The 26,377-nt window shown below is 39.0% G+C and overlaps 1 protein-coding gene across 8 annotated transcripts in view; it reads right to left on the bottom strand.

The window, feature by feature from the left end:
* The window catches only part of RPS6KC1 (ribosomal protein S6 kinase C1), a 90,021-nt gene that overhangs the window by 11,405 nt on the left and 52,239 nt on the right, over positions 1-26,377 (bottom strand). For 7 of the 8 annotated variants that reach the window (XM_086631716.1, XM_086631717.1, XM_086631719.1 and 4 more), the window contains 4 exons: positions 19,157-19,204; positions 17,432-17,564; positions 7,678-9,255; positions 7,317-7,406 (listed from right to left, as the gene is read on the bottom strand). In XM_086631716.1, coding sequence (XP_086487842.1) covers positions 7,317-7,406; positions 7,678-9,255; positions 17,432-17,564; positions 19,157-19,204 — 1,849 coding nt within the window. The remainder of the gene's footprint in view (positions 1-7,316; positions 7,407-7,677; positions 9,256-17,431; positions 17,565-19,156; positions 19,205-26,377) is intronic. The other variant, XM_086631721.1, reaches the window with a different exon arrangement.

The raw sequence follows: 26,377 nt of genomic DNA, 5'->3' as shown, positions 1-26,377 counted from the left end.
CAGGAGGAAACGGGACTGGTCTAACATCCTGAAAACATCAGACACAATGTTTTCCCCTTCAGTGGTTATTAAGATAAACAGCATTGCACAAAAAAACCATTAGAGTCGCTTCGGAAATTCTATTTACCTTACACTCATTTAATTTTAAAAGCTTACTATTTTATCATATTTTAATATCTATATATGTAAAGAAGCATTTGCAGAGAACCAAGTAAAATGAGTCCAAGCTAATTTACTCTAGGCAGATTCAGTCAGCCAAGATATCATAAGATACAGTCACTAAATAACACATCACACAAGCAATCTGGCCATAATGTACTGCCTAAAATGTTTTAGCAATTTATAAAACACAGTATTGAACGTCTATAGTTAAGTATAAAAAGTTTATCATGGTCTTTAAACAATAAGGCAGTGAGGCAAGTCCAATGAGTATCTGATAAGATCAAATGGAGTACGAAAATCGGAAGTTTCATCTTAAAGGTATTCAAAAACATATAAGCATCTATGTTCCTCTTTGGAAGAAATTTCCTCATGTTACTAAAAGAAAAAAAAATAATAGAGGGAACTGTGTTCTTTCTTCCTTTTAGAAGTCCAAGACGGAATTGAAACTTCCTCTAAAATAATCAGGTGACAAAAGAGACAAAGAAACTTTTTACTGCTGTTATAAAAACAAAACAAACACTAATTAACCTTTCAGCTAGCTAGCTCCATTTATTTCAAAAAGCATCTTCTATACAATCTTCAAGTTCTAGCCCCATCTGATTTAAAAAAAAACAACAAAACACAAACACCAAAACAAACCACACTACCCAGGTAAATTACAGTTTCTTTCAGAGTTATTAACTGGCTTTTATATCAGCCAGACTGAAATATCAGATTTTTGCTAATAAACAGCTTCAGTACATCTTAATGCTTATTCTAGTTACAGAGTCTACAAAAAAGAGCAAGAACGTGTACTTCACCTGAAACATGTAGTGTACTTACAAGTCTGAGTGCCAAACCACATCAGATCATTTTCAGAAAATACCTGATACCCTCCTAAAACCTGTGCTTTCAATTACCCAGGCCAGGTTCATGACATCTTGCTATTTTGGGAGCAGTCAGTTGTCATTGTTTTCTTTGGGACACTCAGGTGTCTTCGGAGAGCTGTACCACTTCAAATGGTTGTTGTAAAGTTGTTACTCTCAGCTTCACAATCAGCACTTTCTCCACAGCTCCAGACCTTTCCCTGTTATTCGCACCAGTCGTATATTTTTCACATTCATGTTTAGTCCTGTTTCCTATTGCGAGGGATTTTCAAATCAAGGCAGCCTGTCCTCCTACCTTTGCTGCTCAAAGCTAATGCCCCTGCCCTGTTTCTTCCTTTCTTTTTTTGGGATCGTCCTGAGGCTTCAATGTCATACATAAAGCTAGGACATAGTCAGAGATGAAATCTAGGAAGTTCAGTCTTACACTATAGCCACAATACCAGCCCACCCCTCAACACCTCTCAGGGTCAATGGCACTTTAATTCACCACAGTTATTTTGCTTCTTAAACAATCTACTCAAATTAAATTACTATAATACAGAATTGCAGATTTAATGAGTGCCTGCAAACTCCTACTGAAAAACACACACACAAGTAATATGAAGGTTTTCCAGCATCAAATATCTGTTTGGTAAACAGAGGTAGACCATTTTTTCCTTATTCAGTAAATAAAAATTATAGCACACAGGCTAATAATAGCAACCTAGCAATTTTTATTTTCATGCCATATGTTTTAGGTTATCAGCTGCACTTCGCATCTGTATTTTGAATTGTCTAAGAGCAGAAGCGACATCTTCATTTGGGAGTACCAAAATCAGGTTGCCCACTGAAATACTTTGGTCTTTTTTCATCACAAAATCATTTACCCACAAAACCTTCTTTTTGCTTAGGCTTTGCATTGTGTACAATCAGTAGCAGGTTAGAAAAAAACAAATATACCATATATTTACATGCAGGCTTCTGTGAAGGCTAGTTTGTGTAAATAAGGCTTCATTATAAGCACACAGCTTATGAAAGCATCAGAATAACATGATGCGTTCCTGATGGCCAGTTTCCTACTTACATTTTCTAGGAAGCTAAGCTCCCTTTGGCTTTACGATCTCAACAAGCAAATCTCCAGTTTTCAGTAAACACAGTCTGGTGAAAACTCATTGTTTCGAGAAGAAATTAAAAAAGACTCCAAAGACAGCCTAGTTCTGAAATCTTGTCCTCCGATAACGCTACAGGGCTGTGACAGAACGTATCCCCGCTGCTGGAACGAGAACTCAGAGAGTGTAAATAAACCACCTCATTCCCACATTGTATTTACATACGACGTTAGACCAGCAAGTCGCTTTTACAACATGACACTTCACAGGCTAGATCAAAAAAGTACCTAAAAGATTTCCCTTCATAAGTAAATCCTCAATCTCCTTTAGTTGAAGACAGTCTTGACTAGGCTGTGCCTATAAATTATTTTCTTTCTCACAGGTATTAAGCATGCTGTGAAGGGGCTTTTTAAACAAAGTTACCAATTTGATTTTAAGACTCATGACTATCAAGAATGGACTATAATTATTACTCCGTTTAAAAGCTAATAACTCTTTATATTTAAGATCACAAAGTTGGCAAAACTGATACTTAAATAACAGAAGGTGATCATTTGCATTTCAAAATTCATCTATCTTGCTTTTCCCTCAATTAGACCAAAACATGTTGATTCACAGGTTTGTGTGTGTGTTTGTTTCTTTTTAAAACTTATTTATAGAGCAGAATAATGGCCCCCCTGCTAGGCTGGCATTTGCTCAAGTTTCTGTCCGTGTAAATTGAATATGTTACTGGAATTTTCCCCCCTTCAGAATACCAAGGCACATTAACCAAGAGATAAAGAGATACATTGCTGATACTATCAGCCACTGGGCAGGTGGATAACGCGAGGGATTTTTTGTTAGTTTTTGTGGGGGTTTTTGGACAAATATGTGATAAGAGTTCTCAGGGGGCATGGAGAGCAAAGGGCTGTTTAAACAGAAGTGAATCATTCTCATCTGATCTGCTAATAACTTTGCATTCAGACATCAGCTGCTTAGCACACTTTAAAACATTCAGAAAACAAAATTACTATAAAGAGTGGGAAAAGTTAAAAAAAAAAAATGCCTAAACCTCCCGTTAGTCACCTTAACCATATTAACGCAGCAGAAAATCTGAGTTACAAGTGCTGAATTTCTTCTTTAAAAGCAAATAGGTTATTCTCGGCCAAAACCCCCACAGTTTTACTTGAAGTGGTGTTGAGTTTATAGGGGATGATTTATAATCCATCATTTCCCTTGTGGGTTAGAGAAACAACATTTGACTTATCATAGGTGAACAGCAAAGATTTAGTTTGGCCATTAATCAAAGTATAGCACAGGCGCTACTTTTAAGCATCTGCAGAGAGCTTTGTTGTCGCGGTAGTTGGTTCAGCATGAACTTTTCTTTTTTTTTTTAGTAGAACTGTGCAGGAGTGAAGAGAGTTATCCAGTTTTACTAACGGATTCGACAGTACCACAACACACCACGACTCTCAGCTTGCGAGTACAACTCTTCATATGCAAATCATTACAAAGAAACAGCATCTTCCGTCTCCAGTTCTTATGTGAAGTTGGGCACACTAGGTGCAGAAAATGCAACACCAAAATCCATTAATGGTAGAATGCCACCTGCTGTCAGTAGTGGAGAAGTGCCACTTCTTGCAACAGATTTAGCCCTGCTTTTAATTTATGCACGGTATAAAATGACGATTGCTATTTCACACAAAATTAATTACATTGCTAGCAGGGAACAGTATGCAGCTTTTCAAACTATCTCTTCCCTCATCTTTTTGACATTTCTCCATTCAGAATGTTTGCATTTGCTCTCTTCTTTTATACATATATTGCATAATCTCTTTTCTACATAGGCAGTCACATTGCCTCTCCACTTTTTGTAGGATAACAAGAGTGGAGCGATGCCTTGCTATTCATCACCGCGAGGATCTGATCACTGTTTCTGTAGCAATACTACCTTGCTTTGTTTTAATACAACGCTACAACCTGGGGTACTAAAAGTCTCAAACACAAAATCCTAGATCGTAGCAAGCTTCACGTGGTTGGACCTCTGTTCTCCCTTGGGTCTGAAAAGCTTCAACATTAATAATAAATTATTATCCCTAGCCCCTCCAGGAATTAGATTCTGATATGTGAATTGTAGAATTTAGATTCCATATATTCCTTGAATCGATAAAGCAGCTTAAAATTTAAATATGTTGTCAGGCACTTCACTTCTAAGCACTTTATAACCTGTGCTGTAAAAAAGTCACACCTGAAACCTTATCAATTAAAGAGATAAAATAATTTCAAATACATTTTTACATCTTTCACACAAATCTGCAATACAATTTCCTCCTATTTTAAATTGAAGATACTCTGCCATCTGTTCTAATTTTCACATTCATTCTCTCCTTTTTCTGCCTACAAAATCTCCTCCTCAAAAATCAATGCAGAAAAAGAACTGCATCCCAAGACTTGTCACCTGTTCATAGTCTAACACCAGACCCTAAAAGACAGCATTTTGATAAAGACATTTTCCCTTTTTTGCATAATTTTAATGAGTCCACTTAAATAACAAAACACTGAAACCACATAACATGTAAGTTATCGTATCCAAATCCTATTCTATGCCGAACTCTGGTGAAAACACACAGCAAGCTAAACACATGGAGACAAAATTTTACAAGCCAAGTTTCACTGTATCCTTCAGTTAGGAGAGAAAAGGAGAGGGAAGGCTGAGTACTCAGAGGGCAACACACCACACAAGATAAAGACTCATTTTGAGTCACTTTATTTAGTCACTGTGTTGTAGTATGATAAGAAATCATAAGACCTGACTAAATTTTGTGAAGATCACTTGTTCGTCTCTACAAAACTGCAGCCCACCCTTCAGCAGGAAAAAGCCAAGCTGTGAAAAACAGTTACAATCAGTTTTTTAAAGTAACTTAAAAAGAAATAAAAAAAAAAAAAATGCCAACTTCTCTTAGTGTACTGAACTGAAGCACAAGAGCACAAGTATAATTTCAAAATCATTATTCCAAGAAGCAGTTTGCAGAGCAATGCTATCATGCTAAAGGGGAGACATGGGTTCCAGGGACAAGGTACACTCCTTAAAATGAAAAATGATCATCCAAATAAGGTGAGTTTTCTTCCTGTAACATCAGAGCCTAAACAAAGCCCACTAATGTGATCATTTTTTTTTAATACTGATCAAAAGTTCTCGAGTAAGATTTACCAGCAGCAGCCACCCTAAGCAAGCTGCTTTGGACTCAGGTATACATCATTATTGAAGGTACAGGCATTAAAACTACGCAGAACAGAATGCCACTTGGCTCCAAAATATATTCTGCACTGCTAAGTTATATCAAACAGCACTGTCCTATGCAAGAATTAGCATGAAATAGCTACACTAAAATAAGAGTATGTTTTTCACAGATAACATTAAGATCAAGAAATATGAAAGGTAAGAATAAGAGAGCAGCACCCATTCAGCCATACTGTATATATCTGATATTTACGTTTGCAAATCTCCACCCTGTAGCTCGCCAGTTACACACAAAGCAAGCTGCAGCCTGGGGTAGGGCAGAGAGGGCGGAGAGGAGAGGGCAACTTAACCAAGAAAAGCCCGGATGGATACCACACCTGTGCTGTGAGGTGGAAATAACGACCGTGCGGAAAACTTTATTCTTGCATTTGGGGACTTCTAAATATTATTTCAACTGCTCCCTAAACACTTAATTACTGCAGGAGTTGGCTGGTTGGGGCTTAAGGGGCAAAAAAGCCTCTCTTCGGGATCCTCATTAAAATACAGAAAAATTAAGCTTTGACTTTCACAGCTCATTAATGGTGACAGAGTGGGAAAAGGCTGCACTTCCATCTTTGCTACTACTCAGCTAGGGAGAGCTTTGTAGAAGGCTGGGTTAGGGAGGCAGGAAAACGTCTCTTTCTAACACGACGGCAACACACGTTGGCAACTGGAACACGCTTCTGTTTCACAACCACAAGAATCGCCGGGATTCTCAAATACAGGGATTCCCCGATTTTCTTGTTCTTGAATTCAAGTGGGATGAGGGTAAAACAAAGGTGTTGAGTTTGCTTTCATAGGTAAAAACAATTTCTTTCCTGTTTCTCTCTAATACCTGCCATTTCTCTTTTGACTTGCACCTGGATAGTAAAGATTTTTATTTACTATTAATCTCAAGAGGCTGGCATTCAAATTTTAGTTGAGATCCTACTACATTTATTCAAAGAGAGTAGTTACTTACTTTATTTCAGTCAGGGGTCTAAGTCACAGTTTGGCATCAGGTGTTTATTCTAAGTTCAGAACTTTTGTCTTCCATTGCTGATAGCTTATTCCTTAGCCACTTTTGAGCATACTTGCAGACTCTGAGCTTCAGGACTATCTGCATGCCCAGTTGTAATACCTAGCCAGACCATGTGTTCAGCAGAAAGAGTACGTTGGCATTTCAAATTCAGAAAAAAAAAAGCAAAACTGAAAATCTGAATAGCCTCCCAGCAGTAATTTCAACTCTAAAAGCTAGCTAATCTAGCTATGACATTTTTAAAATACGAAGTTATAAGTAAAACACCTGACTTTGGGCTGTCACTACAATTTGACCACTATATTTGCAGAAAATAAATTGGAAAAGGGAAAAAGAGTGAGGGCTCAGTTTCAAGTGTCATCTTGCTATAAAAACCCAAGACATATTGATTTTATCACCCTCATGATTGATGAAAGCAGTTCTAAGAAAAGAGCTCTCTAAACTATTTCAAAGCCCACTGTAGCTCATCAAAAATGTCAGCAGCATCTCTGAGCCTATTAGGGTTGTATTTTTCAAACTGCTACTTTTCTTCTCCCCACTCCGTGTTCTTTGCATGTACAAATTTTTGTATTTTTAAGGCTCTTAGTGTCATCTTTGCCTTCTGCCCTTTCCCTTATTTGCTCTTTTCAGTTATCAGGACATACTCACACATAGCAAATCACCGCAAGAAAACAAAACATTCCTTAAATTTGCTTAAACAAGACATTCAATACAATTACACTTTATGGAAACGATCTAGCAAACACCACCACAGTTCAACAATAAAGCAGTTATGAGCCCTCTAGCTTTTTAAGACATTCAGGAAAAAGCAAAGAAAATTCAGACACTGCATGATCTCGAGCTCTATGCTATAGAGGCTCCGTGAGAAAATGAAAGCTGCTAATCTACTTTCCAAGTGAAACATTGTAGGTGATTGCTCTAACCTGGGGCACAGTACATTCTCTCTATGGCATCGTTGTCACAGGAATCTTCAACCTCCCTCCACCTGCTAAAATACGTTAGCTGAATGTGTCCTAAAAACAAAACGACAGGAGAAATCAAAACATTTTTCCCTTCCATTTTCTGCAGAAGTGAACTGTAATTACTCCTTTTGTAGCTAAAAACAGTATCATTAAGAATAATGGCATCATTAAGTACTAGAAGCTATTACTGGGGGTGAATTTGCTGCACTGATAATGAAGCTCTAGACAGGAAATGAAGATACTAATTACAAGATAAAACGCCTACTCAGTTAATTGGAAGCAACAGCGAATAAAAAGAAATGCATTTGCAAAAGTTCCTGACCTCTATCATTCAATAAGATGTTGTTTGGGTTCAAATCGCGGCACACAATTCCTTCTCTATGTAAAGCATCAAGGGCTACAACCATTTCAGCTGCCCATCTTTGAATGCAATCCTCTGGGATATAAAACCTGGAGGTTATCGCTAATCTTTCGTCGAGGTCCTGAAAAACTCGATGTATTTCCATCTCCCCTGCTACTTTCATTTTGTCTTCCCTCTGTGGTGCTGTCTTTCTACTTCCAGCTGCTGGTAACAAAGATGGGTCTGTTCCCTCTTTCCCAAAGTCTTCAGTTTGATCAGAAAACAGCAACACTGCTTCATTTCTTAACATGTCTCCATCCAAGCTAACATCTTGAGCACCTGAGAGTTGGCTGGAAACAAATAAACTTTCTTCTTTGCTTGTCACGTTTAAGGAGCAGGCTCCAAGCCCTTGAAACAGGGCCCCGTCTTCTGAACTACCTACCTCTTGCTCAGATGTAAAGAGGGTCCCGAGAGCTCCCTGAGTGACACTGCTTTGTCCATTTGCTTCCTCCTGGGAAGGATTACCCGCTTCTGGTGCCACACGATTTGGCTCTTGGTCAAACACTTTGCATGGCTCTGCAGAATTATTTAATTGTAAGACATCAGGTCTTTCTAATAACTTTACTTCCAACGTGTCCCTATCAGTTTTTGTAAACTTTGTCGGCCTTGACACTGCTGCCTCTTCTGTTTCATCAGACATACCGGGCAAGTTTATCAGGAGATCAGGCCTTCCTTCTTCAACGCTATTTACATCATCAAAAGCAGCATCCTTAAAGGAGATAACTGGCACAGAGTCATTTGAACCCCTGCTTACAGTGTCATGAGCTCTCACACCCATTTTGTTCTCAAGGGCATCCAAGCTTCTGTCATGATCTGGGACAGAAAACAATGGCTTCAAAGGTTCTGATTTCAGGCTATATAATTTTTCTCCAAAATCAAGCCCCAGGAGCTCACTAGTGCTATCTTTGCTGTCTATCCTGAAGAGTTCCATGGGGCTGTTCTTTGATTTAGTTAAGGAGTCCAGTATCCTAGTAGGGCTAGCTATTTCCAACTCAGCATCATCAATGAAAAGCTTTCGTTCCTGCGATGCATTCTGAGAGGTGAAGCTCTCACTGCCAATAACACCACATTTCTGTAAGCAACTTCTCTCTTTGGTATTTAGACCTTCACTCTCCAGTTTGACCACCGGTTCCTCACTTAGAGAGCCAGAATCAATCTTTTCTTGCCCATATTCATTGCATAATGTTAAATAACTAGTAGTGCACTCTTCTTCTGAGCTGGATCCTGAGTCCATCCACTTCAAACTCTCTTGGCCATCTTCCTGGTTGCTGCTGTCATCCTGAGAGCTCAGCGTTAGGCTGCTCTTCAGCGGGACCACCTTCAGCGTGCTGTCCCCATAGCTTTCTCGGGAATCAGTGCTGCTACCCATTTCTTTAGGACTAGGTGTCGGTTGCTCCAGGTAAATTTTAGTTGAACCAGACGTTCTGCGTTCAGGAATTTCAAAGCTCTCTTCAGGACTTCTGTTTAGGAACTTACTGACATAAGACCACAGTTTTCCTCCTGCAAGAAAAGAGGAGAGGGGGAAATCTCTTAATTTCACTCAAAACAGAATCAGTTTCATTATGAAACAGGAAAACATCCTCCCTGTCACAATACACTACCTCCTTATGCCCATAGAGTAAGTTGGATCTGCTACCTCAGGAGGAAATAATTACAGGGACCACAACTTGCTTTTCAAGCAGATTTGTATTAACACATCAATATTTAAAGAGCTGCATCTGAGATTAAGCTTTTTTTAAAAAAAAAAAACTTCAGTAAAGTCTCATTTCAGAGTCTGTCTCAAGTTGCATGGTGGCGACTACTCTCCATCTGCTGTCTCAAAAGAAAGTAAAAACCAGGGAAGATCAAATGGTTTAGTGCCCGTCACCAGCTCTGCCTGTACTGAATACTTCTCTATCACTGCTCCAAGATCATGAGCAACATCAGGGGAGACGGACTAAAAACTACTAATTAGCAAGTTCAGTAAGGGGAAGGGAATTACCTCATATTAGCAGGATATTTTAAGGATGTGTTTCTCTCTTTGAGTAAGTGGGTTTTGTTAGTTAAATATGGATGTATTTCTCCCTCTACCTTCAGAACTCAAGAAAGTTTTTTACATCTGGCTGCATTACACAAGGATTTATTATCAATACTCTAAGTTACATTGGCAAACTAGTTCCTTCCCATCAAAGACTCTAAGAAAGTTACAGCTCCAAAAGTAATAAATTTAAAAATACAAAATAGAATTTTTTGTATTTCCAAATACTGCACATATAAAAAAGTTTACAGATTACAAAACGTAATTTGCAGAAAACAAATCAAGAAGTTACTGCATCTCTTGCATGTGCCAAAAAATTTGGCTGAAAGCTAGAGAGTCACCTTTGTTGTTATGGAAAAATGCAAAGTCAAGATATTTAAATTTAAAAGATTGTACAGAAATTCTGGAAAATGCAAGAGTACTAACAAAATCTTTGTAGAAGAAAAAAATAAGTATCCAGCCCGCTGGGCATCTGCAAAGTCTTTATTGGGGTTTTTTTTGATTCTGTCTTTTTTTACTTATTTGGGCAAAACAGAGTTTCATATTTTTCCAAAATACAGACTTTAATAGTTATCTTTGAAACACTCTCCATATCAGGCAAAATTCCTTTAAAAAGTACAACAAAAGAAGAAAGTAATTTTTTCATTGCCTAGGAACAGGTTTTATATATTCCCAGGTATTTCAAAAATAACTTATCAAAGGCAGAAAAAACCTTGATACTTTAAAAATTAATTTGAATACTACAATGTGGAGTTTTCTTGCCCTGCATCCCCCTGGCTAAGACAAGACTTGTTTTTGAAGGGGGAAAAAATAAATAACCTCGCTGGTTGTCGTGAAACTAAGTATATTAAAAGTATTGAGAGGGAATTCTAACAGCTTGAGTCCAATGGTAAAAATGACAATTTATCTATTAATCCATACGGTTTCTGCCATAAGCTACAAATGGACTTAACAGGTCAGAAGGACACTTGCCACCTTCTAGAAGACGATGAGAAAGGATGCCAGGTAAATCAACAGGAGCAAACGGAAGCAACGCTCACGGAGAAGGGAACAAGAACTGCTGTACTCACTGCTGCATTGCATAAGCACTTCAAATACTTACCCAAAGCTGCATTCAAAATACCTACACACGTGCCATGCCTCAGTAGCAAGACATGGCTCATCAGTCCCTCCTGGCAGAGCGGCCGCCCGCAGCCCAGCCAAATAGGCTGCCTCCCCGGACAGCGGCTCACTCTGAGCTCACCAGGACATGAGCGACCTGCCGCCCTAATTAGTACGAGCAAATGCTAAATTTTTCCATCTTCATACTACTAGTGTTTATTATCCCAGTACTGCTTCACAAATTTCTTACGAAAACACAAATCTCAGGTTTCAAAGGGAACACAAAGACCCACATTACATTTTTGCAGCTTTGTACAGTGCCTGTGACAACAGCACCTCAGTCTCCAGGCACGGCTTTAATGCAAATATTAGCACAATCAGTCCTTCCTCAAATACAAGTAGTAAGAAAAGGTCTTTCTAACGGAGGCCTGGGTTGAGCTTTCACCCAGGGATGCTGAAAGCCCAAAACCTTATTTCTGTGGTCTGTTGCCACAGTTGTCGTTACTGGATACCAGGTGCTTTTACATGTGACACCTGAAGGGCTCTCACTGACCTCAAAGTTTCTCCCTCCTATATTACCGTAGGAAAGGGTTGGGCTGCTCAGCAGTACGAAAAGTCCAAGAACTATCCTTGCACAACTTCGCTTTTCACCTATAAACAAGTCAAACCGCTCCTGGGACAACTCCTGTCATCTGTTCCCTCCACCTCACTTCATGCAGCCTCCAGTAGATTTGGGCCTCCACTCAAAGTCTTAGTGTAGCTTAAGAAAGGAGGACACTCAAGAAGGATTAAGGAAGGAAAACAGATGTGTTGAGATCAATCCTTCAAAACTCCACAGAAAAAAAAAATCACTGGAAGAGCCAAGAGGTTCAGGCTACGTTTTTAAAAATGTTCAATTTCAAATGCTTTCAGCAAACCTAAAATTTGCAAAAGACAAAAAAAAAAAATCTCTTTATCTCTACAGTATTCAGGAATTCACCACTGTCCACTTGTGAAAATGGACAGAACTGCAACAATGACTCATTTTCTATTTGTAAATGTATTATCTTACCTTTTTAAAGAAAGAAGTTGCTCATTCATAACCACTTTGACTTTGAAATCACAGTGGAAATGACTACTTACTGCAACTCCAATTTAGAGTTAAACTAAAGTAAATAAAAATAATTTTATTATGTCCAAATATGTTTACATACAAATATTTCAAGACTGGCCTCCTGGTCAAGTGGAAATACGTAAATAAATGCTATTCAATAATTGTGTTCTATAGTGAAAAACAACAATTTTATTCCTTTCTGAAAATGTCCAATCCAGGGTCAAACAAGAGTGATATTTGTATCTGGGTATATAATTATGCCTTTATGAATGACATACTAATAATCTTTCCCCCTCTCCCCATATGTTGTGTAAGATCAAGAAAACCCATTAGCAAGCCATGCTAATATAGTATCAGGAATCTATAAAAACTAAAATTACAGAAATCAATCCAAACAAGTAAGCTTCAGTCACTGTCAAATAGTGTAGCACACTAAAAAACTATAAAAGCTACCATTTTAAGCTAAAGCTTATTAGTGCTTAATACAATTTCAGAAGTACAGTATTAACATAATTATTAAGATTATTTTCTCCTGCCATGAATTGACTCTACAACCAGTCTAGCTCACTCTTTCTGGTTCTATTAGCACACGAAAATCACATTCTTCTGCAGTTATTCAGTGTAAAATTTTTGGAATTGCCTTACTTAACTACATTTCCAGCACTCTGGAGGTTATACCTCGGCTTCAAGAGGCAGAATCTAAAAAGTTAGTGTGCAAAATAATCAACAGAAAATTTCAGCATAAAACGAGCAAGTGATGAAGCTGGCTAGGAACCTTGTTACTTCCATCCTTTTCTTATATTCTTTCAAACATTTCTGCAGTTTTTTGTTATTAATAGCACCTGACACAGGAACATCAAAGAGAAGATACAGAGACTATATAGTACGTATCATAGGATAAAATGAAACCTAGGAGATCAGCAAATTTAGTCTCTTAAACATGATTTTGCTCTAAATGACAAGAAAAAATCATGACCTGTTGGATTTTTTTCCTCACCCAGCGCTCAGACACTTACCACATCAGCTTCACATCCTGAAAGTCTGGCTGTCTAAGGAGACATATTCTGAAATAAATCAATGGCTTTTGCTCACTAGGCCCACGAGTTTACTCTGAAGGATGACATACTCCAATTCTTGCAGAACTGGAATGCAGCTAAGAATGCAGTAATCACGGTATTTAGGAAATCTCAAATGATCTCAAAGTGAGCAATCCAGGCTTCCAAATAATTGTGATAGGATAGGGAAGAAAAAAAGAGAGTACTGAAAGACATCTACTTGAATTCTTCTCCAAAACCTGGCCAAACTCTCTACATTACATCATAAGAATTTGTTTGTGGCCAGGAGTACCAATCGTAAGCCATGTAGCTCATGTGAATTAATATTCTTCCTTACTGGAAAAAGAATAACCTTATGGTTTTCTTAGAATGGCTGTCCTTTTCAAGAAAGACATGGCTACTGGTAAACTTTATTGCGTTAATATACAATGACTACGTAAAATTCTGTCTGTACAGTTTCTAGGCTGAAAGGGAACCAGACACGTAGGCACTACCGTGATACAACAATAACGTTCCACAGCATCCCAACAGCAGCCACAGTCGGGCTGCAGCGTACACATGAATTGGAAGCTGATGTCCAACCTAATCTCTAACATGACAGTAGTTATAAACACCAGAGTTTTATATACACGGCTGCTTCCACTGCTGCTGGGGAATCTCTGCTACAAAGTTTGCTAGTTTAGGCAAAGCTCCCACTTTCTGATGCACTTTGAGCAAAAGCTATTATTTCAAAGCAGCCTTCTGAAAAAGTCACTTGCCAAGGACCGTATCACCTTTCCTACATTTTCCAATCACTGTTGAATCCTTACAGCTGGTACTGTCTCCTTTCCTAACAATAAATCCTCAGCTTTGCAAGCCAGAGTGCGACTGCCTTGTTGTCTATCAGTTCCTGCATGCAGCAAGCCTCTTCAGCATGAAGTTTCTTGAGTGCTCTCCAGATTGATAGGAACTCCAGCTTGTTTATGCTTAAAGAGGTTTGACAGCTTCTAACAGCCATTTAAACTTTGATGTCCCATGGAAGCCCCCCAGCCTATTTTTGAAGCATCTGTTTCTAAAATTTCTGGAGTTAGTACTGCCAAGAAGAAGCGAGGCCTTATTAACATCAGATTGGCTCTCTACCACACTAGAATTTGCCAAGTGCTTTCCAACAAAGCTACAAGATAACTTGATGGACTTTCATGCTTCTGAGACACCCTTGAAGCCTCCAGCTGCAGCCATGAGAAAAGCCTGGAAGAGAAGATCTTATTCACCAATTCTGAGCATGCGATGGCATCATGATTTAAAAAAAAAAAAAAAAAAGGAAAGAGCAGAGAGGAAAAAAAAAGTCTTCAGCTAGAGCAAGAGTCTAAGGTCAAGCTTTCAGAATTCTATACAAAACCCAACAGTGCTGCATTTAATAATATAGCTAAAATTTACTACAAACAGGAAATAGCAAGCTGCTTAGCAAATACATAATGTCTGTACATAACATTAAAACCTACTCTGAATTTGCTATAATTCAAGCCATTGCCCACTTACATTAATATTTCACTCTTGAACTTTCCAGTGGTGCAGCTAACATACCTAACATAATTAATCACCACAAAGTAACATACTTACAAATTCGACTGGCAGTATCTTCTTTCCTGTTGGAACAGAACTACCTGGAGTACTAATGCTATAAGTATTCATGAAGTTATAGAATAAAATTTCAGAGACTATCATTTAAAAAGCATTGTCTTAGAAACTTCTATCCTTTCCCAAAATAAACTACAAGTACCTTCTCTATATTTGGTCTGAGTTGGACGAAACTTTAAAACAGCTTTATCTAAAGGGATTCCAAAGCTTGGAATTAAAGCCTTTCTCCTGAATCACTTTCCAGCATCAGTCTCCTGGGACAGGGTGACATGCAGAGGCCATGCAGTTCTAGAGGCAACAAAAAATTATTGTCCCAGTTAGGTATTTGGGATCAGGCCCTACACCTGCTTTTTTTGCATGCATTCTCAGGCTATTTACTCATAACCTTGTATTCCAGCTATCCCTCTTTAGAACAGAATACATCACTCCTTTTCCACTCCCTTTGCCTGTTCCGAGCCCAACCAGTAAGTTCATGAAAGCACATTAAAGAAATTGATCTTGTTAATTCCTTGAAAATCAAGGAAAACTCCTTATAGCACATCGTTTGCAAACAAGGATAGAGATGAATCCATTTCCAAACTACCTGCTTTATCAGAACGAGAGGGAAAACTCTATGCAGTTTATAACTTATACCCAACAAGTGCCCAAGTCAAGCGAACACATGTATTGTGTGTTACCAACAACGGCCCCTCCCCACACTGAAATCCCTTCTGGTCCCTGCAGCTCTCCCCTTCCTCCCCAGCACAGCCTGCCAGTCCTCCATCCACTCTGCAGTACTCCCCAGTTCTTCCCACACTCCCTACCCGCTGTTCCCCTTCAGAGCTCTCCCTGTAGAAAGCACTCATATCTCGTCAGCACCTCCTCTCCTAACTCCACCTCAAAACAACCCATCTCCCTCCCGTGTCTCCTACTTGCACAGCTTTGACTCATAGCTGGGAGAAAGGCAACGTGAGCTGTTGCTGCCTCTGAAGATGTCTTTGCTGCCTGGCTAGCCAAAGCGAGGATGCTCGACAGACATCACCTCCGCTGTTGGCAGATCAGACAAACGGCGTGAGGTGCTGCACAAGGCTGTATCTTGCACAAATCTGATTTAGAAGGCACTTAGTAAATTAAAAATCCTTCCTCCATAGAACTCAAAACATGTTAACAGCTGACGTTGGTAAGAGTAAGACATTCAGGCTGAGTACATTTCACTGGATTTGTGATCGTGTCATAGACGACCAGGAGAGTCATTCTTTTATAAGGACGTCCCATCCATCCCAAATGTTAAGTTGAGGTTTCTGTTCTTAAGTGAGAGATCTGATCATGTAATGTCTCCGTTTTTCTCACTGTTGTTACAATAAAATTATCAATTTCAGGAGATTATCTTTGTCAACTGGTCACCTTAAGCCTTCCTTAAAATTTTTGTTCTCTCCCTCTGATCACTGCTCCCCCTGAATTCCACTACTACTTCACCCAGTTTTCCATCTGTCTTGAGAAGGAATGCTCTTCCTGGAAAGAAAACTGTAGGTCTTCAAAAATTGCTGAAACATTAGGAACAGGTTTTTTTAATTACTACTTTATCCTGTCTCTAATCCTCCGATTATGCTAGCCTTAAGGGCAGTTGGTATCTGACAAGGGTTGGGGTTTTGCTTGTTCTGTTTTTTTTTTTTAAATATTATTTCTGCAAACAAAATATACTAGTTTATGTGGAGATTACAGTTCAGGTGAGAGTCTCCAAGTTATTCTGCTGAATTACGCACACCTTTAAGAAAAGTAGCATTGTACAGAGCAGCACTGTAAATCCTCAAGATCACCATCAGGCAGTACTATAATGTGAGGCTTTTCTTCATGCGTCACTGCTCATGGCAGAATTAAGTCACACAAAGCAGAAACAATCATTCATGTTGTAAAGTTAACTTTAACTGGCCTCATGTGACATATTGTTCATGAAAAAGCCAAAATCTAAGTAATTTGGAAAAAAAGAAATAGCATTCAATGTAATAAAATTATCTTCTCTACCAGTTAGCCTAGTTCCTTCACATCGTCCATTCTGACTGAATTATTAACATTTCCTAAAAAGAGAACTATTAGCAATCCCCAAATTTACATTCTGCACTCATTCTAAACAAATATGGGTAATCACATTTAGGGAATATTTAAATCCAGGTGTTAGATGAAAAAAATCAAAATGTAATTATTTTGTGCCACCTGTTCCCTGTACATTTAACAGGAATTTTATAAATAGTTTGAAGGCACAACTCTGCGGTTCTGCTTTGAACCTCTGTGTGATGCCACTAGCTATTTTCTTAAAAATCCAGATCAGAATAACTATGCGATATTAACCAACAGGCAAATGTTCATGTTTTTTAGCAGAGTTAGTAAATTCCTGTGTAAATACTTGTCATTTTAACTCTAAGATGTTAAAAAGATTTACTAGCAAAAGTTTACAAAAGTAGCCAAAGACTTTATCTCTGAGAGATAATCTGCAACTATCTGCAGATAGTTGTTGCAGTCAAAGCACTCACTCTCCTGTAGAAAATAAACAGTTGGAAGCTTTCAGTACTGCTACAATTCAAGTAACCCATCAGGATTTGAGGCCATTTGAAACAGGAATCAGATCCACTGCAGAATGAGAGTGAAAAAGGGGGAGGGACAGAGGATGGGAGTGAGGTGCCTTACATGACATCTCTTAGGCACACTAAAAATATTTTAATTAGATGTGTAAGAGATTAATTTGACAATGAAATACATCTTTGATTAAAACTTAAACCTTTGACTCTTTTCAACAATATACTTAAACGAGAGACAAACCTTCTGCATGCTGTAACACGAGAAAGACAGACTCCTCGGAGATGATGTACTTGTGCAGACACACCATGTTGGGCACACAGCGGGGGATGATGGTCGTTCTGCTCCTGCTGTACTCACTACTTTTCCTTAGACCCTGACAGAGAACAAAAAGGTCAGTTGTACCCTCAGTTGCCTTTGGAGCCTGCTGTGCTCTGTGTTTATCAACCAAACTAATCTATCCGAGTTACTCTGGGCTTCAGAGAAACCACTCATCTGCTGCTCTATGCCCCTCGGTCCCCCGAGGCTGTGCTGATGGCATCTGGCGCGTTTCCAGAGAACAGAAGATGGCACAAAGCTGCCATTAAAATCAATTACATGGGTCAATGTTTTTATTAGAATCTCTCTCAAACTAAGTCATCAGGATGACACTCAGTTATTTCCCTGTGACCCTTTTTCAAAATTTTATTTTTGTGTGTGACCAAAAGACACTATTAAAAAAATTCAATTCAAGTTCTAAAGACAAAAGAATGCCTTAGCCTTACAGGTAATCCTCACATTTCCGTTGTGCTTTACTAAAGACAACAGCCACCACAACAAAAAGGAAAGGAAAGGATTAGTCTCCTTGAGAGGTAATGATTTTTGGGAGGTAGCACAGAGACGAAGTTGCCAGAAGTGAAAAAATTGATGTGGGAGGGAGAAAGGGAAGGGAGAGAGAAAGAGAAAAAAAATTATGTCAATAGCGTGACCTATTACAATATTGATAAACATGAGCAGTTAAATGGGAAATTCAATGTTACCCTATCTGCCAGAAGATAAAGTGAGGTTCTAATATACAATATTCACAAACAATCCTTTCAGAGGAACAAACAGGCTTTCTGTACCCTGCACATACTTGAGACAATTTCAAAGGCCAGATGCACAAAGTTATGGCAGGGTTGTAAGCCAGACCTGAAGCAAACTTACAAAACATTAACAAGTAATTATGGCTCCATGTTTGGGACACAATTTTTCAGCCCTTTCTCCCGTCAGCAGTGGAATTCATGTCAAGGGGAGCCTGAAATAATGGCCACAATAACAACGCTCATACTAAACTAATTCTCAGCATCACAGATGCCCTGAGCATATTGGGATCTTGATCTGAGCACTTTCTGAAATACGAAAGAGTAATGTGAAAAAATTTACTCTGACCAATTAGCTATTCATTAATTCAATCATTTAGTAACATTAAACCCAGTTTTCGGTCTATTGATGTAAAACATAGGAAAGCAATTTTGAGTAAGACCAATCGTCCATTTCATCCAGAATCCACTTTGGCCAATATCATATTTTGAGTTAAAGGAAGACCAAACACAAAGTGTTGTGGATGTTACTTGGGCTAAGGAGAATTTTCACCTCCGTCAGCAGCCTGCACATGTCCTGAGCCACGAGGACTTTACAGGTGTTTTAAGCAACACATTGAAACTGTGATTCTTCACCGAAGCCTGCTAAGGCGTTGGCCTCAATAACCAGTGGTAACTCAGGTGAGTAAACCAGCACATCTGAGCACTAGAGACACTACAGAGAAAGGAAGGGAAAATAACTGAATACCAACAAAAAGAATTCCAGTGCACTTAATAGGTATATATGTATTAACATAACAACATATCACAGAGATAACTCTATACATTAGGTGTAAATTGATCTTTGTGTGGTAGTGTAATTTTGGAGGCCAAACTGTTTAGAGAAGTAATAAAAGACTTCACTCACCTTCAGTATAAAAGTCTGCTGTGTTCTAGTGTCCATTACAAGCAAAACCTAAGCAAAAATTATTCAGAGAAATATTTAAGATTCACATCAGTAAGTTAACAAAACACAGTTCTTAAGTCTAATATTGAATATTCTTATAAAGGAAGCGACATAAGTAATGACTAAAAAAAATAAAGCCCTGCAGCATACATTTTATAATCAGCCTTTTTTTAAGGAAAGAAATAAGATTGAGGATACAGATCTCTAGAGAACTACCAGAACATCACCTGATTCCCAATCAGCTAACTTAAAGAACGAATCCTAACTTGGTAGCAGAAATAATCAGTACTTTATAATTACAGCAAAAATCTGGCAGAACCTGATTTATAGAAATGCAATGGTAGCAACACAATGAAGCACAAAAAAGTAACACCTTCACATAGCATCACCTTCCTACACCACTTCACTTAAATCCTCACTGTATTTACCTTCCTAGTGCAACACTTTTCCCCATCAGGCTTCCTATATATCAAACGCGTTGCCTACCAGTGAGTTACCAGTTACCAGAAGGGTTTTTTGTGGCCACACACGCTCAGGTGACCAAAAAAAAAAAAAAATTATCAACTGCTGCCTTATTCCTCCACTGTCATTTTTGTTTTGCGGTACTCATAAGCCACAACATAACTGGCTGCAAGGAAGTCCCTTAGTGCTACTGTAAATTAGCACTTAGGTAACAATTAAAAAAAAAGGATTTATTTAGGGAGAAAAGAGTGGATGGGTTCACTGCAGAGAGGAGAACATCTACAGCTGCAGAGAGCATCTCTGTTAAGAGTGCATCACCTCTAGAGAAAGCACTTTAAACACAGCATAGCAATGAAAGAAGTACTAAGTAACATCTTCCCTCTTAGCAACCTCCATTTATTTATGTCTTGAAAACAAAACAAACAAAAATGTGTGTGCCTATGTATCTATTTCAGAAACTGCATCTTTAGGGAGCTGGAACTCTCCACATCTCCATCTTCAAAATCCCCTGCTCAGGAGCTGTTTTCAAACTCCAAGAACACAGACGTACTTGAAAAGCACGAGCTGCAAGACAGCCACACCAGCAGCACAAGCCCAATCCTCTTCTAGGAACAAGAACAAGAGCGTGCACCCACTGTTTATTTACAATAGGCATTGTAAACTTCCAGTATAAGTTCTCACACACAGTTATATCAAATTATTTAGGTTGCAAAATCAAACACCTGCAAATGCCAGCACTGAGGTTACCAAACTTTGAGTTCAACAGACAAGATGCAGCAACTCCAAGCCAATAGACAAGATGCAGCAAAGACCAAGTCAAGTTGCATCAAGAAAGACTCCTTGCAGAGGAATGACATGTCAGGAGTAACACGGTGTTGGATTCATCAGGTGACAGGAGAAGGACAACACAGCACACGGTCTCCCTATCTCCCTGCTGTCTGGGGCAGCGATGCAGCCATGCCCGCTATCGCTGAAGGGGTGAAGTCTACCAGGTTGATGTGCTGACTTCCCCCATGTGAAGGGAACTGCGGAAAGAGCCGTCCCGTGCAGTGTCCACAGCGAGGTGAGGTGGAGATGTGCAGAAGACCAGGTGGCTGGGCCAGCAGGCAAGGTCTCAGGACAGGGTTGTGCTGGCTTCCCTCAAGCAGCGGCTTTTTCGGATGGCCACATTCAAAAAACAGCCCTCCATCTCCCCCATCACACCCCTGAGCATCTCAAGCAAGAGGAGGAGAATTGGAGTCTTTTCTAATTATTCTTCTCTCACCAAATTTCACCAAAAGAAATAAAGAGGCAGACACCTCTCAACCTCAAAGATCTCTTTTACTAGGGTTGCACTCGATTTTAAGAGGTGTTCTATATCTTTTAGTGAAATAAATAGCAACAGAATTTGGTGTTACTGAGGTTTTTTGACAAAGGAATGACACATGGTTTTCATGCCAAGGGCACTGTAAGGAAAGGCAAATGTCCCCAGGCCACCATGTCTGCTGAACAATTTTTCCAGCATCTTATGTTGGGCTTCCAGAACCAGGGGAAACCAGCTGGATAAATAACAACTGTAAAACTGGTTTTGTTTTACTTGCTTAACCAAAAGGCATAAAATTAAAATTAAAACAACAACAAAAAACAATAAAGAAAACCAAAATAATACGAGAAAAATAAAAGCCACTTTACAAGAGGTGCCAAAAGAAGGTAAAAATGGTTCGGAAACAACGATGTGTTTACAGTCATTTTCCTCCTTCTTGTCCCAAGTTTGTTTGTAACTAGACACTGTTCACATTGAGGCAATAAATACGAGAACATATGTGATTTTTTTTTTAAATGTGCCCTTTGACTGTCAGTATCTCCCAAACAGGTGTTGGCTAAATGATTATAAATTGGCCTCTGGATACACCTCTTCAACTGAGCCGTACAGGACTGGCGATAATATAATTAGACCTAAAAACATCAGGCTGGTGAATGCTTTCCATCTGTTTGGCAATAATGTTTAGTTAACAATAGTCTTTAAAAGAAGCACCTTCAACTTCAGTTCTTAAAGTTATTTATAGGGCCATTCTTAACACACCAGCACTCTTGCTAACAAGAGCTTTAGCCACTTGGAAATTATTAGCCATACGGCTGTATATGAAAAGGAATGGCAGCATTTAACATCTGTATCTCTCCAGATTTACAAGCATCAACCTCATTTAAAGTCATTTCTTAATGAACAGTTCTGTGGTCTGTATTAATATTATAGTTGCATGCACAAAGATCATAAGGAGCCAAACATTTTTTTAATACCAACAGTAGGCCAATCAGTAATGAAGCTGTCAGCATAAAGGACAGAATAATAGCTTCTTTAACCCTCAAACAGGATTTGTTCATTTGTAGAGTAGAAGACACCAATTTAAAAACTGCTCATGGGTTTGCTCACCTTTATAAAGACAAAAATCTAATTTGGTACTAATTTGATACAATTGTCTTTCCAATAAAAGGCTCCTAAAGCCATCTTTTATTCCATGATAAAACAACTGCTATAACTAAAACTGTCATGAAATAATTACCTTTGATAGCATACCTTATTGCACAAATACAATTAATGTATTCCTCCCTTTCATTTTTCACACTTGCTTATCAGCACGGTATTAGCATATGGTGTAACAGAAGAGATTACTGAGCCCTCGCCCTATAAGACGACATATAGAATGACTATCACTAACAGGAATAAAGCAGACAACGGGTCCCTTTAGGGCTAGCTTCATCTGTTGTTATATTACAACATCAAAATGAAAGTAGCAGCTACAGTTTTATAACAGTAATAACAAATAATAATATTTGTGTGCCTTTGAGGTTAACTACCTAGACAGTAGTATGGTGCTAACCAGTCTCACTAACCAGTTTCCTTCTTCTTCCTTCCCATCAAGGATCATACCTTTCCCCAATGATGATCATCTACACAGCTCCACTTCACTTCGTGGAAAATTGTTTCCTTGCTGATTCAATACTGACCTTTCTGCAAGACTGTTTACTTCACAAGGGACTCCAAGAAGCCCAGGAAGAACCACAGAAGTAACTTTAGAAATTCATCTGGTGATGCGCCATTCAGTCCTGGCAGACTATTTTACACGCACCCACCAAACTAAAAATCTGCTTCAAGGGAAGGTAGCCTGCACGCATATTACAAACAAGGTGGTTTAAACAGATTCACTCAAATAATTAAAGGACTAAATGAATGAATAAATCACTATCAGAAAACTGACATTTCAGGAAGGGATAACACCAGGAAAGATACTGTCCCAAGTATATTTGCTTGACTTTTTATCACGCATCCAGAGCAGAGAAAGGCGAGCAGCTCTTGGATGCATTACCAGGCTGCTGCAGAAGCGTGTTAACAGTAAGCCTGTCATTGACAGAAACGCCAACTTCATCTCCTCATCTCATGCTTTACAGCCAATTTCTGAATAGTAGCACTATCCCAACAAGTCTTTCCTGTTTGCATTCCTCCACGCTTCTCTCCCATTGCAAAAGGGAGTGCTTCAGTAATTCTTTTTCTAAGATTTCTTCTTAAAATGCGAACTGACAAGTCTCCACCCTAACGGCACAATGGGACAAAACAAGATTCCACATAGCATTCCCTATGGCATAACTCTGTTCTTCTCCAGAGCAGATCACGCAGAGATGCTCGCATTAGACCAGGCTGCTCCTAGCTCGCATAAGCTGATGGAACGTGTTTCACTGATGATGACTACTGTGCAACTTGTAATATTTAATACCTCCTAACAATGAGCTGTCGGCTGTAACATTCAGCATCCTGTCTCAGAGGGGAGGGAGAAAAATGCACAGCAGGGCATTCCTGGGCACTGAACAACTAGACTGTGACACAAAAGGAGACAAGGCAAAATCCGATTTGTAATACTAATGTACGAACAGAATCAAGGTCTACATATCACGCTGGCTTTTACGGCACTGTTGCTTACTCGTTCTTTCCCTATTTTCCAGCATTGATGACAGCCTCAACATGGCCAAAAACACTGACAGGCAAACAGCAATTGCCACAAATAATGTAAATAGGTGTCTTCAGCAGCACAGACATCCCTATTTTGTACAAGCACTTGAGCTTTCAGACACATCCTAAAAAGCGAGTGAACACAGCAACGCTGCATGGCAGCATCTCAGTAAAGTGGCAGATAGCAATACCGCTCCATGATGCCAAATAGGATTTTCTACTTGTGATTTTTTTTTTTTTTTTAAGTCAAGGGTTAATTCTGATGCTGACAGCAGCTACTTAAAAAAATTAGCTTCTTAGATTTGATTTACAGTGTATCCAACAGCTTAGTGGAAAATAAATTAAATTCAATTCAATATAGTAGGTACAATTAATTGGAGAAAAATAAAATAAAACCTGCCTGGTAAATAACTATAGTCTAGCTTTAAGAAAACAGTCAATTTTAAGATCCTTTAAATGCACAGAAATTAGCAAATGTTTCAGTATGCTAATTTTTTTTAATTAAAAGATATTTCTGCAGTAAAAGCTCTTTCATATGCACTACTGATTCTTCATCAAACGTTAAGTTTCCAACTTAACACCAGTATAGCCGGTGGCAGCCTGAAGGTTTACCATCTGCTGCCACCCAAAGTCACGGTGGCCACCTTCAGAACATATGCATCAAAGCCCTGAGATAAGAGACTGAAGGAATACTGCAGAAGTCAGCATAAGGGGAATCACAAACCCAGAGGCAGGCAACAGGCAAGTCACCAGGAAAAAAGAATGTGGTGAACCATTAGTCACCCCACCGAGCACCCAACCAAGGTCGCGGGGGACAGCACTGGAAGAGCTAAGGACTGCTCTAAATCTACTGCTCTCCTGCGGGTGCCTTTAACTCAAATGCAGTCCTCTATCACACTGCAGACGTTTGCTTCCCCAGTCCCCCTTTCTTTTCTGTTTTTTTTTTCCCCCTCCCTTCCCCACAGCCCAGCATCTAATACTGATTTTTTTTCCAGTCTCCACGCTTTCAGGATGTGGCACAGAACATAACTGTGCTTTATACTTACTTGAGCAGGTTTTAATACTCATCAAAATAAACACCTCAAAACACGTTTGCTTACAAACATGTGGCTTTAAGTTCACTAACACGAATTGGAAAAATAGCTTGTGCCTTGTCAAAGAAAATGAAATTGGATCTCTTACTGCAGGACCAGATACCAGAAAGGTTTTGAAGACACACCAGAGCTAAGGGATTATTTTAAACCCAGCTCCATTTTATTATTAAACTGCTGTTCTATACTGAAAACACATCATGTCACAATGTCACAAGTGGGCCATCGATTAATTCTGATCCCTATGTCCTAAACAAATGCACTCTTATCATAGGATAGATTCTCTAGCAAAAGTCCTACAAACTCGAAGATGTATCAGACAATCACCTAGGATTTTTCTCCTTGTATTTACCTTACCAGCTGGAAAATCCCGTTACAGGTAGTGACAGACAACCAGGAACAAGACAAGTTGGTCACCTGATCCTAGGATGAGTACTTGAGACTGCAAGAAAACCTTAGCAGGGTCTGGTGCACAGCTGGGTGCCGCACTCAGGGCACGGCTGCAGTGATGAGGCAGAAGCAGACCTGCAATTCCCTCTGCTCTCCTCAGCTGTGCCGGCTGTCAAGGCTACCAGGATTAAAAGATCTACTTAACACAGATTTATTCTTGTCACTTGTTAGATTACACCACCCGGACTCATGCTCGTCTCCCTCTGTCGTTATGAAAAGAGATTACATTTGGCTAATATCTATGAAAAATGTGATTATTGCTTATCCTTGTACCTGTGCAGTATGAATTATCTTCAGTTCGCAATTATTCCTCCTTTCGGGCCATTATTCTAAAGAACTTACAGCTCATATATTCTATGACTTGCAATAATAGTGTACTTAAAAGACAAATGGTGTGGCTTTAAATAATGCAAATGCTAAGAAAGCAGCATATATTCAAATTCAAATTTTTAAATACTTTCAGTTGGTTGGTAACAGAGAAGAAAGTCCACTTTCTTAAAGTAAACTAAAAACTGGTCAATAAATGACAAATGGTGAAATATTAACCTAGAAAATATATCTGGCAGGTTTTACTAGAGAATGCAGTTTACAGTATGAAATGCCACTAAGCATCACAGAGTAATTGCCCAGCACCAATTACGTACTAAGCAACTCAGTAATAGTTAGGAAGGCAAACTTACATAATTTTAGCTTAAAAGAAAAGATATCTATAACTTATTTCTTTCTAGATGCCAGAAGACACATAGTCCAGCCTGCACTGGAATATTCAATAATTTAATTTATATTTCATAAAGGGAAGGGCAAAATCTGCGCTACTTTAACGCAATCTTAGGATTGGTTTATGTCAGATGAAACAAAACATTCACTAAAGTCAAAAGAAACTTTAGTGAGGCCAACAAGAAAGAAGCTGCAGAGAGACTAAGGGTTATAGCAACAAAACACTCAGAAACGTTCAGACTGATATAAATGGAAGGACTTCAGGAAAACAGTAGCAAGTGTTTGAGGGCAGGGAGGAAGGGACAGGACTCTTTCTAGCTGGGAGAGAAATCACGCTTAAAAGTTGAGCAAGCTTTGTTACTCGGGGTTTGAAACCTGACTGTAGCTTAGGAATAATGCCACAGCACTAGGGAAAGGAAGGTAGTGAGCCAAGAAATGAGTTTTGATGACGACTCTGTAGTTGATTTGACTCTGTAGGAC

The sequence above is a fragment of the Tauraco erythrolophus genome, chromosome 2, assembly GCF_009769465.1.
Source record: "Tauraco erythrolophus isolate bTauEry1 chromosome 2, bTauEry1.pri, whole genome shotgun sequence".
Lineage (NCBI taxonomy): Eukaryota > Metazoa > Chordata > Aves > Musophagiformes > Musophagidae > Tauraco > Tauraco erythrolophus.
Note: the sequence above shows the minus strand (reverse complement) of the source record. Positions and strands in the feature narration are given on the sequence as shown.